The sequence below is a fragment of the Rhipicephalus sanguineus genome, chromosome 3 (genome assembly GCF_013339695.2).
Source record: "Rhipicephalus sanguineus isolate Rsan-2018 chromosome 3, BIME_Rsan_1.4, whole genome shotgun sequence".
Taxonomy (NCBI): domain Eukaryota; kingdom Metazoa; phylum Arthropoda; class Arachnida; order Ixodida; family Ixodidae; genus Rhipicephalus; species Rhipicephalus sanguineus.
In genome coordinates this window covers 176,578,160-176,592,785 of record NC_051178.1, presented here as the reverse complement: position 1 = coordinate 176,592,785, position 14,626 = coordinate 176,578,160, and the positions used below count along the sequence as shown (strand labels likewise).

The 14,626-nt window shown below is 45.4% G+C and overlaps 1 protein-coding gene across 1 annotated transcript in view; it reads left to right on the top strand.

Moving 5' to 3' along the window:
• Nucleotides 1-8,270: 8,270 nt before the first annotated feature.
• LOC119387716 (sodium/potassium/calcium exchanger 5) overlaps nucleotides 8,271-14,626 on the top strand; it is a 44,344-nt gene continuing 37,988 nt past the window's right edge. The window contains exons 1-2 of the mRNA XM_037655194.2: nucleotides 8,271-8,727; nucleotides 14,325-14,528. Of these exons, the coding sequence (XP_037511122.1) occupies nucleotides 8,526-8,727; nucleotides 14,325-14,528 (406 nt within the window). The 5' untranslated portion in view covers nucleotides 8,271-8,525. The remainder of the gene's footprint in view (nucleotides 8,728-14,324; nucleotides 14,529-14,626) is intronic.

Here is a 14,626-nt window from a genome sequence, read left to right as displayed (position 1 = left end):
TCCTTTTAGTGGTGCGAGCACCGAGTGACACTCTTGCTTCTCTATGAAGAACTTCTGGTCAAGCACTTACTTCCGGTTTTCCGAATATTCAGAAATGCCTTCTAAAAATAAAACTGCTACGAAATCGATGGTTCTTGTTCAAGTTAAGAGTAATATAATACTTAAGCTAAGGGTGTATTAATTGTAAGGATAATTAATGAAAATTAGTTGAATGAGTTCATTGAAAGAGGAGACGGTTTTCTTGTGAGAAGGCGGGATCGTTGCGGCACCTGGCGGAGAAGACCTCAACCACGCGCTGCATTCTATGTGGCCTCTGAGATAAGCTTTGGAAGCGCGACGAAACACAGTGTTAACCCAAGGAATACGCCAGGGTGCACGAATGCCGATGTGCGAGCGCCGCTACCAGACACCTAATTGAAGGATTATGGTCGCCTCCAATTTTCGTTCTCGTGTGATGGCGCTAAAATGCTCTTTAGGTTCACACCGTGTCATTGCAAGCGCCTTTGTTCGGTATGTGACAAGCGCGAATAGTGTACCCATTACTCCTACGTCCTATATGGTAATGTTCATTAAAAAGAAATTAGCGCACCTTGCACTAAGTCGTGCAAGGCTGAGTCAAGGCAGAGCTTGTGGGCACCTAGCTGGTCCTGGCTTGACTAGGCTTGTACCCTCTCACCTATCTCTTTCCCACACCTTGTATACACTATCATATACGCGGCTGTTACGGGCCGCCTGGTTCAGCTTCTCTTGTTAGCCATTTCTACAAAGCTCTTTTGCGGTGGCTGAGCACGCGCCGGTTCATGATGACGATAATTTTCTATCTACGACTAACGGCTAACCTCGACCATAGCAGCTCTGCTGTAAAACTCTTATAGCGCTTATGTGCCACAGAAAAAAAACTGGAAGACCGCTTCAGCTTCGCCTTCAAGAGTAGAACGCGATAGTGTAATCGGGCCCCATGCGCGTCGCCTTCTTAACTGCTAGCCTGGCTTCGGTTCTCGGTGCATGCCTCAACCGTGCCGTAAGGAAACGAACGTCTGTGCGCGTAACATTGACCGTTTCAAAGTATCCTAGAATGCCTCCTGCAAGTACAGTTGTTAAGTGCCCACTACGCCATAATTCTTCTTTTGCGAGTCAGCGAAGCGCCCACTACGCGTCCGTAAGACAACACGCGAACCTACGCAGCCGTTCATTTTGTTGATGCTTTTGCTGATGATGATGGCAAGATATGTCTGAGCACTTTGTAATGGGTGGGCGTTTAAAACGCACACTCGTTGCGCAATTCACATGTTTTGACGCCTGGCGCGATCCTACGCTTCTGCCACGCAATATTACGTGCGTTAAGGAGACTCCTCCTCCCACTACATGACATTCATATAGTGTTTTTTCCGGTGCAGCATCAAGCACTGGCGTGTCTCTGTGGGAGAACACCTTCTTTCCACGCAGACGGCCTGGGTTCGATTCTCAATCGAACCGAGTATTTTTATTGTTTCTTTTACTTGCATCTTTCTCGATTTCTTGGTCACGGACAACGCTGATTTTTCGCTCACAATAACGATGATGACACCGACGCCGGAATTTCTGCGTGACGAGCTCTTTAACGCTATCGCGTTAAAATGGCAAATTCTACTGCTCACCACACTGGTCCACTAAAAATTAAGGGAACACACGGGCGGCAAGCACCAATTAGGGGCCGCAGGCTTCCGCTTCTCTTGTTGACCATCTGCCCAAAGTGATCGGGTGGTGATTGAGCGCATGCCTGTTCATGATGATGATAATTTTCTATCGACGGCACATGTCAAACCTCGAGCATATCAGTTCTATGTACAAAAAAAAAGTTTTGGCACAAGCATCTCTCAACATGCTCAGTGCTTTCCATAAATGACGTCATACCTTGTAATGAACGAACGAAAGAGATTGAATCGAAGGATTTGTTTGTTTCGTTGTTGTTGCTGCGCAAAACATCGTTGCACCTCTGTGCATGACGCCACGGGAAATGTTTGTGCGCGCTTGATATGCGGAGTGAAACATAATTCGAAACCGAAGGTGTTTTGGCAAGCTGGGGACCAGCTCTAACTCACTGTCAAACTCAAATTTGATGGGTAAATGAAAGGACACGGTGCACACGAAGAACAGCGCTCCGCGCCAGGTTCAGTGCACTTGACAGTCGTCGCCTCTCGGGTGAACAAGTGAGTTCTTGAAAACCCAGTCTACGTCTGTTCAACTTGATACGAGAGCACTGAGAATCTAAATGGCTATTTTTTTTTCTGTGTGTCACAACCGTAGGAGGCAAACAACGAAGCATGATAAGCCATTATCCCGCCCACTTTCCACCATACTTGCGCATGCGTACAAGGTTAGCTCTGGGAGTGTCAGCCGGCGCGGCGTTGTGGAACACCTATTTACCGACATGCGCCGCGCACGTAGTTCGTGTGCTAATATATCGAAATGGGCCGAAGTTGAGGCCCTCGCTATACGATAAGAAAGATAACAGAATTGCAGGGACTCGTTTTTTTTTTACTAGCTGCAGCGATATGAATGACATAGACAATAGAGCCAGAGAAAGACTGGGATAAGTTAACCGCGTGCTCTTGTATAGAAAGGTATAGACTACGTTGAAGCCTGTATCCGTTGTCAGGCGCCTTTTTTTTTGTGTTTGTGCGGACACATTCTCTTCATAGCTTCTCTTCCTCTTATTCCTTTTTTTTTTCAAGCGAATCTTGTTGCGGGTTACAAGTTTCTGTGGTGGCGGCGCCGGCGTGCGTACAGAAACGCGACTCTCGAAGATGCGCGGTTCACCTGTGTATTTGTATGCGCCGTTTTCCAATAATTAATACTCTCTCGATCGTGAGCTTGTCTGCGATCAGCCGTTTCTGATATGACAACCTAATCTAATCTTTCATGGAGATCACTCGTCATTTCACGTTTTCACACTTCATTTTTGCCGGAGTGTGAGGATATGACCGTCGTTGTTGCCTGTAGCAACTGAAGTGTTGTACTGCTAAGCACATGGATGAAGGTCTCTAATTCTCAGCATGTAGGCAGGAAAACGTTAGGAGGGAGCATCACGCAATTAGAAAGAAAGAAAGAAAGAAAGAAAGAAAGAAAGAAAGAAAGAAAGAAAGAAAGAAAGAAAGAAAGAAAGAAAGAAAGAAAGAAAGAAAGAAAGAAAGAAAGAAAGAAAGAAAGAAAGAAAGAAAGAAAGAAAGCAAGCACAGTACTACGTCAGGCACGCCCACGCCAAGCTTCCCTTGCTCCCATTTTTCCGATAGGGCAAGGGCTCCTTAATTTTTAACAGCGAAACTCTTCTTGGTCGAGCCTTTCATGTCCGGGATCCGTGGTAATGCTTGTGGGCATGATAAACGGGTATACGCCACAGACGTCGGGTAAATTCCACTACTCACCACTGGTCCACTAAAGATGAAGGCAACAGTTAGCCCAACATACGGGTATGTGCCACAGGAATCTACGCGGCCTTTCAGAAAACTATCATCACCATAAACGCGTGTGTGCGACAGAAATTGGGTAAATCCCACTACACACAGCTCCGACTAAAAACACTGTCACACGATACTTTTGCGGTTATAAAAGGTGGTGGCTATACTATACCACCTCAAAGCTTAACAAAGAGTGTTCAATGAAGAGCAGTGATACAACATATCTGAGCATCTTAAGCGAAGGCGTCTTTGTAAACTTGTATCTAATAGTAGTATGGTCAAGATGGATGGATGGATGGATGCGAAACTTTATTGTAAGTCCTGAGGTGCACGACTCAACGCGCAGCGGGCCGCTCCCAAGATGCAATAAAACTTTACTATTCCTCAAAGCTTAACAAGGAATGTTTAATAAAGAGCAGTGATATAACATATCTGAAAGACTTGCAAAACATAGAAATGCGTTAGCCTGACGAAGGGAACGCCATCAGCTTTGCTGTTTCATCGGTGTCCGAGAAGCGGAGCTGGTTGAATTTTTTCTCTTGTTTTACCTCTTGACTTACGTGGCTGGTTTTAAGCTCTGCGCTCGCCTATTGCAACGCAAATCATCACGTCTGTGCCAGGAGACCAGCGGATGCAATATGTGGTCAGGTGTACTAGTGGGCATGCTGTGTGGCTTGATGTCGTAATTTTTTTTCTCTTGTGTGCACGTGGAGAGCGATAATCAACGTAGTGCTTGAACAATGATCTTGGAGTTCGCCTATGTTTTCACTCGTAACTCGGCCTTATCGGAGTTAGGCGAACGGAAGCGGCTGTTTGGTCTTCAGCGCAATTCGCAGAGGTAATAATGTTATCTTATCAGCGCAGGCAGGTGATCACTCTCCGAGTTACTTTTATTTGTACTTTGTTACATTTTTCTTTGTCGGCTAGAAGACCTTAGCTGCAGGCTAGTACGCCGCGCTCGGTTTTGGCTTCGAGAGAATTAATTTTTAATAATAATTTTTGGGGCTTAACGTCCCAAAACCACGATATGATTTTGAGGGACGCCGTAGCGGAGGGCTCCGTTAATTTCGACCACCTGGGGTTCTTTAACGTGGGCCTAAATCTAAGCACACGGGCCTCAACCATTTTCGCCTCCATCGAAAATGTGGCCGCCGCGGCCGGGATTCGACCCCGCGACCTTCGGGTGGCTTTGAGAGAATTGAGGAGCGTTTTTCTCTAAAAAAGCGAGATACAGTTTATAGGCGGAATTGAGAGTCACAGGCTGTCAACTCCGCTTAAGGATGCGTGGATTCATAGACTATCTCCACACAACTGCACTCGCGATGACATTGAATTTTATGATAGAGAACGCATGATTTCTGGCAAAGGTACGATCATTGTAGCCTAGGCATGCTCGTCAGTTGCGGATTACGTCCATGCACCAAGAAAAACACTTTATTTGAGGAAGCCACGTAGAAATTTTATCGGTATAGTCTGCCCGAATACACCTGCGCTGCTTTGTCGTTGGTTTGGTGCACTCAACTCTTATGACAGTTTATTGGGCGCTTGCTATCTGCCACTGATAGCCCACTGATAGCAAGTGTACATGTTGTGTCAGTGAAGAGACTCCATTCATATAGCTCCACCTTGTGCTGTGCGAAAAACTCTTGTGGCTTCGCTAAAAATTCATGTGTTCTGTAGGGCATTATGCATGAATAATTGTGAAAAATTTCATACACCTCGTGCGATACGTTATTTCTTATTTAGAACTGCATGATTGTCGTTTTTCTCAGCGAAGGAGTTGCGAACAACCTGATAAAATGTTATCGAAGTATGTTTTGTTGGGCCAGCTACTTGGAATATTACTTGAAAGTACGCAATGACGAAACAGCTATTTGAAACAGCTACTGTTTACACAAAGAGCAAGTGTGAAAAATACAGTTGACAAACTCTCAGGGCAGGCAAAAAAAAAAGCTACAATAACAAGAAGGACGGCTGATGAAGGAAAACGTACCCGAAATATCCGAGAGAACAATGCTTTCGTTCATCATGCGTTCGCGAAAACCCGCATATCTCTGAAACAACTGCAATCACTCACCATTTCTCCCCTTGTTTATTTAGAAGGACACGAGATGCAGAACGCAGCGACATTGACCGATGCGACATCTGACGTGACAGCACTTTCAGTGGAAAACTGAAGCACGTAAGAGTTACGCAGCTCTGCAGTTTAGCAAAAGAGAAAAAGAAAGAAAGAAAGAAAGAAAAAAAAAACGCTGGGTATTTCGAAATAGCGTGCTCGTACGAATGTTTTTATGACATGACAGTAATCGCTACCGTTAATTAGTACCACTAGTTACTAACCTATATGAAGAAGGCCTTCCGAATTCAACGCTTTTATTGCTTAGGCTGCTGAAGTCAGCTACGATAGCCTTAGGAAAGTAGGATGTCATATATCCTGTCAGAGGTTAAATTTTGATGTTGCATATTATTACTTTCTCTAGTAGGACTAGATACTTCTTTTTCGCGTAATGATATTGTTGAATTCGTGCTCACCAATTGTTTGAAATAGAAATTCGTTGGCTGAACTTGTCGTGTCACGGATAATTGAATGCGAAACGTAAAGACATTAGCCAAGTTCCGATAAATATGTATCTATCGAACTCGCCTGCGCTTTCCAAAAATATCGGCGCAATTACTTGTTCTCAACTGTCTCATCCTTATGACGGAGCTCGAACTTTCAGTTGATAATATAGTATGAACGATTGGAATACCAAGTGAAGGCGTTAACCATATGGAGAAATTGAGCACACGTGTTGTACGTGAACAAGGCCGCAGTTCGTAAGTCGCCTATTCTGCAGAATCGCTTTACGCTGTCTGACGTGATATGGGTACATCCACATATATTATAGCCCTTTTTATTCCACTGTGTCATAATTTCTTATTATCCAGCCTTGCCACTTACGCTTCCGTCGCGTTGTGAAAAAGGTAGCCGGCCTGGCCGAAGTTAATGTTTTTGTCTACTGCTTTCTTTTCTTTCGCACCCTTTCATCCGTTCGCTGGATTGGCAAGCGTTATGTGAACGACTATGACCATGAAGAAACAAGATTAAATGTCATAATTGTGGGTCGCGTCTGTCATTTCGATGTCCAGCACTTACCCGCTGACCTAAAGCAGTCGAACATGGTGTCAAGAGCTGTTCTGCATCGACGATAACAAAGCCGTGCCAACTTAAAGAGTAAAGATCGGAGTTTTACACTACAAAATCACAATATAGTTGCGATAGACGTCATAGTTGAATGCTTTAAGTCTAAGTATGCACGTGCGTTTTCGCATTTCGGGCCCCGTCGAAATGTGGCTGCTGTGGTCCGGAATCGAGCCCGTACTCTCGTGCAGGAGACCTTCCCGTGCGCAGTAGAGACCCAGGGAGCAGCCACCAGTTTTACTTGACATAATGCGGAACATGCTTGCGTATGACGCGAGCAGCGCAAAGCCAGAGCCTATACAACCACGGGTACGAATAATAATAATAATAATAATTGCTGGAGTTTTACGTCCCAAAACCACGACATGACTATGAGGGACACCGTAGTGGAGGGCTACGGATATTCCGACCGCCTGGGGTTCTTTAGAGCACACCTAAATCAAAGTACATGGGCCTCGAAGATTTATTATTGTGGTCCAAAACTGGCGAAGTTTTCTTCTCATGCTTAAGCGCATGCTAGTCGGCAGGAACATATCATCGCTGTACGACACACAAATGACACTATTTTGCACATTCGAAAGATGCGGCTGAAACAAATTAACGAATTTTACACGAAAACGAAAACGATGCGCTTGACAAGAAAATTGTTGCAAAGAATATGTCGACTTCCGTAGAGATATATCCCTGCACGGCTGGTGCGTATTTTGCAGCGGTATATGATGCAATGGTAAGGGGGGCAATTTTACCGAGTAATCTATATGACATGCAGTGGATATCATTTTCCTTCAGCAGTCTTATCACTGAAGGGATAACTTGACCCAGCGCCGCTGTCAATCTCCCCCGTGAATTACGTTTATGCCTGGTGGAATGTTTACGACAAGATGTCACCATAACAGTCTTTCACTGCCGCCAGACTTGAACGAGCTTCCGATATTTCAGTGATATCAAAGACAAGGGAACAAGTTTTCTAATGAGCGGCACGCACAGCCGTCGTAAAAGCATTGTCGTCAAAGAAAAAAAAATTAAAATTGTTATCTTTTGTTATCAAGAAGAGCTATAAAACAGATTCTTTACGCAGGTAAGGAATCTGTTCGCGCACCTGTCGTCCTTATTTGATTTTTGTTCTTAACCCCATTAACTTTATGGTAGTTTTCGTACAGATCGTTCTGTTCGAGGCCACTAACGACGCACTTAAAAGCATCCACAAGTCCATGCGTTCCATAGCTGGTGCTTCTAAAGCAAGCTAGTGGCACAGTACGCTGTAAAAAGTGCGGTAGTCCATCCCCGACCGGTGCGTGCAGCTGCTAGGACAGAAACGTATACATGACGCTTGCATCTGCGCATTTGCGCGAAAGTAGAGCCACGCACTAGCGTGCCCTATTTGATCAGCAACGCACAGCATCGCGGGCTCCGGACAAGTGTTACTACTCGGAGGCGGTACAAAGAAGCAAAAACGGCCATCGAAATCGATGACGGCAGCAGCCGAGCGATATCTACGACAAAGTCCACGACCCGACGCCGCGAGAAAGGCGAGCTCGCGGACAATGCGGCCTTGTGTTTAGCCCCGCTGGACGATTTGCACCGCGCAGTGTGCGAGAAGGTGTAGGGCAGGCGAGGGCATGTAGCATTGGTGGGTGTGTGAGGCGATGGACGGCCAGCGGGTATCGTATCAGCCCAGTTGATGACGCACTAGTGTCCGTCGCCATATCGCATCAGGGACGGGAGTGGAGCGAAGCCGCGCGTACGGTTTGAAACGCGCTGCCTGCGACTGCCAAAGGTAGAGTAGGCGCGTAGGCTGCGCGAGTTGCCTGCCGTAACGCCTAGTACCACCGCTCAGCGCGCCGTCACCTGGGCAAGAGGAAACCCTCGAAGCGGCGTATGGCCTGGAACTGACCACGCCGGACACGATGAGCGTCGCGACGCGAAGAGCTGTGTCCCCTTTCTCGCGGCCTTCGAGCCTGGCTGTTGCGATGCCGCGAATGAGCAGCAAACGTCGTCGACTCCTGTGGCTAGTGCCTGTATTCGTGATCGTCCAGGTTGCGTTCTTCCAGCGACAGCAGGCCTCATCCGACGTGGCTCGCTCGGAAGAGGGACAAACTTTGGCTTCGAGTAAGGATGCTCAGTACATTTTACTCCCCAAATATCCGACAGCGAAGTGTGAGTAGTATTAACAATAATTGTTGGGGTTTAACGTCCCAAAATCACGGTATGATTATGAGAGACGCCGTAGTGGAGGGCTCCGCAAATTTCAACCAACTGGGGTTCTTTAACGTGCACCTAAATCTAAGTACACGGGCGCAATGTGAATAGTCGTAGATACGTCACTCCTGAACCGAGAGTATGTAAGCACCGTTTAAAGATCTCGTTGAAGACATCATTTGAGCCCCTAAGTAGAGATTTTGTTGGAAGGTTGATTATTAATTGAACGCCATAGGCTCGATATTTGAGGCTTCAGGACTGAGGCTCGATATTTAAACGAAGATTTTGGTTTTTTGTCAACAATTGTCCCCGCTCTGCAGATAACCTGAATGTTGCAGTTTCGTTTATGAATGAAAATTGCGCGGTGCAACGGTTGTAGACAGTATATCTTACCTGAAGCAAACCATCATAGAAATGTTGCCGATACTACGATTCCGCGGTTCAATCAATAGCGGCAGCGGATTGCGTGAATGTTTTTTCTGTGGACGTTAGTGTCTAAATTTCCTTTAATTTAAAACGCATGGAAGTAATCTTCACGTGTACTGTACATTCAAAGGCATCGTTATCACTACCACAAGGTGCAGATAATGCGAATTTGGGTCATGTTAAACAAACAAAAAGAATGCTTTTACATTATAATTTGAACGTGAAACGATCGACTTTAGGTGCATGTCATTCGGACCTTAATTCAGTTTTTTTACGTTGTATTCACTTAAAACAGCGGAAATCTGAACTGAAGAAAGCTATCTGCAGCTAGAATTGAATGGTTAAAAAAAACTGATGTTGCGAGTGTTTGCAAGCGTTCATGACACCATTACAGCGTCGTACTGCTCTGCCACTAAGAGCACGCGCTTACGAGAAAACAGACGAGCGCAGGCATAGGAACGATATAGACGAAAACCGTATGAAAATGTTTCATTGAGCATTGACGAGCGTATTCAATGCGTTGATTGTGGTGCGCATGTTCAATATTTTAAGTATAGCTGACACAATTCAAGCACTAGTAGCGCCGAATTTTCGTGCCGGTTGTAATAACACACACACCACGCGCTATAGCGAAGCTACCGTTCCCACTGCAAAAAAAAAAAGTTTCGATGGTATTTAGTTTTTTTTTTAACGGACGAAGACTTGCGTGCGTTCTTCTCATAAACTTGGGCATGGGCGCATGTGTTGTTGCACAACATGCCTTCGATCTCTGGCAAGCGCTTGCTTCAAATGATCGAGGCTCAGTGTATGAGGTTATGCGGCGAACCGATGTTGGCGACCCAACTCCGACTTACATATCGCATAATCGATGTGACGAACTTTGTCTGGGTCAATCTTGCCTATCGGAGCGTCCTTCGGACTGTCGCAGATTAATTCTCCAGGTTGCCATCGAGGGCGGCCGTTGTGAAACAGGGCACACAGCGCGTCATCTTTGCCGACGAGAACGTGTGCCAAAAAGATAACTTACTTATTTTTTATCAGTCTATAGATCAATTTCGCAATGGTTTCGTCCAGCAGTTAAGAATGATAAGCGAACGCGTTCCTTGCTTTTTTCAGATTGGCACGCTGGTGGCAGAGCTGCTTAGGCACGCAATACGCCGCTTTGCTTGGCAACGTGCAAGTTTATGCGCATATGCTGTACACAAATTACGTGAAAAAATACAGACGGCGAAAGAGAATCGCGGATGTGCTCTTTGTGCTTTGCTAATTCCTCTGTACCGATGTCCGGTACTGTTATGAATTATTCCTTATGAAGAGATCGTACATAGTGTTCTTAGACTTTAGATTATACACGCAGTGCAAATTCCAACGGTTTTCTAGAGACACATTTTTCGGAAAGCACCAAAGGGACGAATTACGGAAATAAGTACAATTCGCGCAGTTAACACGGCTTGCGATGCTTAAAAAATGAAAGTTAGACAACTATCTTTTATTACAAAAATAAAAAACTAGCTCGTTGTCAACTGTGCTACAGTTATTTAGAATTAATAAATTCCGAATCATTGCTATGGACTTCAGCGATCTGGTTGAGGGGCTTTTATAGAGCTCCGCTGAGAAGTGCCAAGAGAGAGAGAGAGAGAGAGACATATTTATTATGGTAGAAAAGCTGAGAGGTCGGTCTGAATCAATGTTCTGACCTGCTACCCGAGGAACTAATCTATAACGCCGACCATTGGCGTAGCCGGGGGGGGGGGGTAGGGGTTAGGAGGTTGTTGAACACCCCTGCCCCCGAAAATTTTCAAGTTTGCATGCGTATATATGCACACGCACATACAAAGGCACGCACGAACATACGTGAAGGGTGATTGTCCCCTCCCCGCCTTCCCAGAAAAAAGTAATATCTGGCTACTCCACTGCGCAGTAGCGCCATCAGATGTCGTGTTCGCGCAAGCTTTGTACGAACAGGAAGTAAACTACCTTACGTCATCTCTTCCGCTCTGTCGGAGGCTTTGAAAGCTCTCGCCGTTAACTTCCGCAACATCCGATTTGCGGCGAAACGAAGAACGCTCGCTTTTCCAAGAACATTTTTATATTTTTTTGCGCTTCCGTCAATCTTTACAACGAGCAATAGAAAAACTGCAGCGCTCTGTAACTGCAATGTAGAAAAAAAAAATAAAGGGGCAGAGACGTTGCAATGGCACGAGGTAACCTGCGTGAGACGCTGAATAACACGAGACACTTATACGTAAGGTCAGGGACTCAAATACTCGTATATCTGAAGCTTGGTGGGAAATATATATGCGTGAAATTTGGAAAAGACAACGAATGCAACAAGAGATACCAGTGATTTCAAAAGCAGTTTCACTGGGACATCTTGAGGTGCGATTATTTGAAGAACTCGTTAAATGCATGATCCCTTATTGTTGTTCTCATGCTACAGCCTAAAATACCACCTACAGCCTACTTATTTGTCCGGGACTCTCAAAATTTAGAATATAGCATTTTCGTTTTCGTCCATTTGGAAAGCGCGCGACAACTCTTTCAAGTCTCTAAGAAGGTGAGACTGCCGGCGTTTCCGCATATCTTTTTAGTAAACGATTCGTAAGAACGCACTGATTTTGGAAATGCTGATATCCACCTGCATCACAAAGGACTGGAGAAAAGGTGGCAATGAAAGAGCAAAAAGAAAGAGATCAGTCGGATATTGCGCATGTAGTTGGTGTCGGTGATCAATTGGAGAGGAGTAACGATGCGACATGTCATACAGGATAATAAGACCATTTGACCGATATTTGGCACGACTTTCAGCCAAGGCAAGGTTCACGCTATGCAATAGAGCCACGGTTTTCTATGTATGTATGAGAATAGAAGTGAGTGAAGTATTCTGTTATCTTAAGAACTATGTGGAAAGGGGTAGCCGTCACCAAGCAATGGTGACAACAACTCCTTCATTTATTTTCTATTTCAATAAAAAAAAAAGAAAGCAGGAGAGATCCCTCAAATGTGAAACAAAATTGCGTGCGTCGGTGCTGTACGAAACAGTCGTCCTTACTCCTAGCAGCCAGCGCGGGGTTTCCTTTCTCCATGCATTCTTCAGACACTTGAAGTAATGTTTTGTCAGGTTTGGAAACATCTAATAAGTCAGTTACTGTGTTGAACCAGATTCCTTCTGTAACCAAGCCAGGCCCAGACACGTTGAAGTGACGGTGGTGCGGGCTTCGTACGATATTGGAGAGTATCGAGCAGCAATGAATAATGACGCTTACACGTACAATGTTAAAAATAAAGTGAGAGATAACACGTTATAACAAGCAACCAGAAAACTTCATTTTTGTCACCTGCGGCATTCTCCACCTTACACTGTCATGCGGCCCAGCGCGCAACGGATAACTGGACCCACGTGCGCAGCATGGGGGCAGCACGAAGCGGCGCGATTTCAGGACCTGAGTTTGCGTTGTTCCATTGACGGCACCGGGACGTTATCTTCGGTACACATCGATTGCGCACGTAAGCAAATAGCGACCGTAGAGGTGGCAATCTCTCTTTTGTCTCCCCTGCTTTCTTTGCTGATATCTAACATGGTGAAAGTTGATGAGTTCTGTATACAGAACGCACATTTTGACAAAGCGTTAGAACTTAGCAGTCGTGATAGCTGCACGCCACCGAACCCAGGACCGCCGCCTACTACAGTATGAATGACGTAGACGGGTCAGCTGGAACCGGCCTTTTATCATAGGATGTTTACCGGAGGCTGTGGCCAGTGACGCTCGCAGAAGTGAAAGGGTTCGCTTTTGGGCTTCGGATATCAGGTTCTGCTTGCTTATCGGATTCTGTGCCGTTGTGGATTTCGCTTGTAACGCATTTTCTTTGTATTGCTTCTTGAAACTTGTGACGCACAGATGCCGTTTAAAATAGCCGATTCGTGATAAAAAAACAGGAAGCATTGTCTCTGTCGCAGGATATGTGCGCGATAACATGATCATCGAATGTTAGATCAACAGTGAGCGAACAAAGGATGGCTCTCTTTTCAAGTTGTGAAATACAAAACGCGCTGCTGTAGAATCTATCTGATAATGTTAGTTAAGCTGAGCCGTGGTTTTGTCCAGTGGGTTGTTTATTACAAGGCCAAAAAAAAATGTGTTATGTTTATTTGCAAATCTGCGTTTTTTTTATTTACGGATTTAGACGAAGGAACAAGTCATGCTATTTGTAAAGAACATGAAAATGTTGAAAGAGTAGTTTACTTTTATGAAAGGTTAAATGGAATAATCAGAAGTATGTTATTTTTAACCTACCCGTTTAGTGCCTTACCGAAATTCACCATATCTGTGGATAAACAAACAATACGAAGTAAATAATACTGTCTCTTTCGAAGGTATTCCCTAGGTGTCCCCCTAAGCTCCTTTGTTTTACCGCGAAACTAGATTGACCAGGCGAAACTAAAATTCGTCAGTCTGATGTGCTCAAAAACGCGTATAGCGCGTGTGTGTTACAGAAATAGGACAAGGCCCATTACTCGTCAGTGGTTCACTAAAAATGAAGAACAGCAGGTGCGAATGCGGCGCGAGTGCGAAAATAACTCGTAGCACGTATGTGGTCGCAGAAATTGGGCAAGCCCTACTACTCACCACTGCTTTACTAAAAGTGAAGAAGTCGTCCGCAGGCGACAAAGTATGTGGTCGTAGAAAATAGGCAAATCCCACTACTCGTTATTAGTGCACTGAAAATGAACGAGGGAACGGGTGCGGGCACGAACACCAACTTATATTTCTGGACAGACGCAACTAATAATTCGGATAGACTATAATGAAACGTCGGGATTAACCCAGTACTAGGGCCGCACGTTTCCGCTTTGCCGGTTAACTATCTGTACGGAGTGCTTGGGCGCTGATTTCTTCGTATAGTGCTTACGGGTGCGATGTGACTTCACACTAACCTTGTATGACTTTTGTAAGCGCCGTTGCGGAATTAACTGAACACCCATTGTCTCCTTACATTAGATTACACATGGTGAAGTGGCGAGTATCGACTGGCTTCGTAGCGGTACGCTAAGTGTTTTCCACCGTCGTCGCGCGATGCAGGCCGACGCCTACTGCAAGACAGTGACGGTCGACCGGATTGCGTGCGGCCTTCGATCGAGGACTTTCCCGGCGACTTCTTCACCCAGGAGGAGCGGCAACAAGGGGGCGTGGTCATCCACTTCATAATCGTCATCTACCTCTGCGGTGTCCTGGGATACATCTGCGACGACTACTTCGTTCCTTCCTTGGAGATCATCGCTGAATGTGAGGCGACCCTCTCTTTATGTCTGCGTTCACGTTTTCGCTCGCATTGTATACAGTTGGTGGATACAACAGAGAAACGTTGCGTAAACTATAGGTAT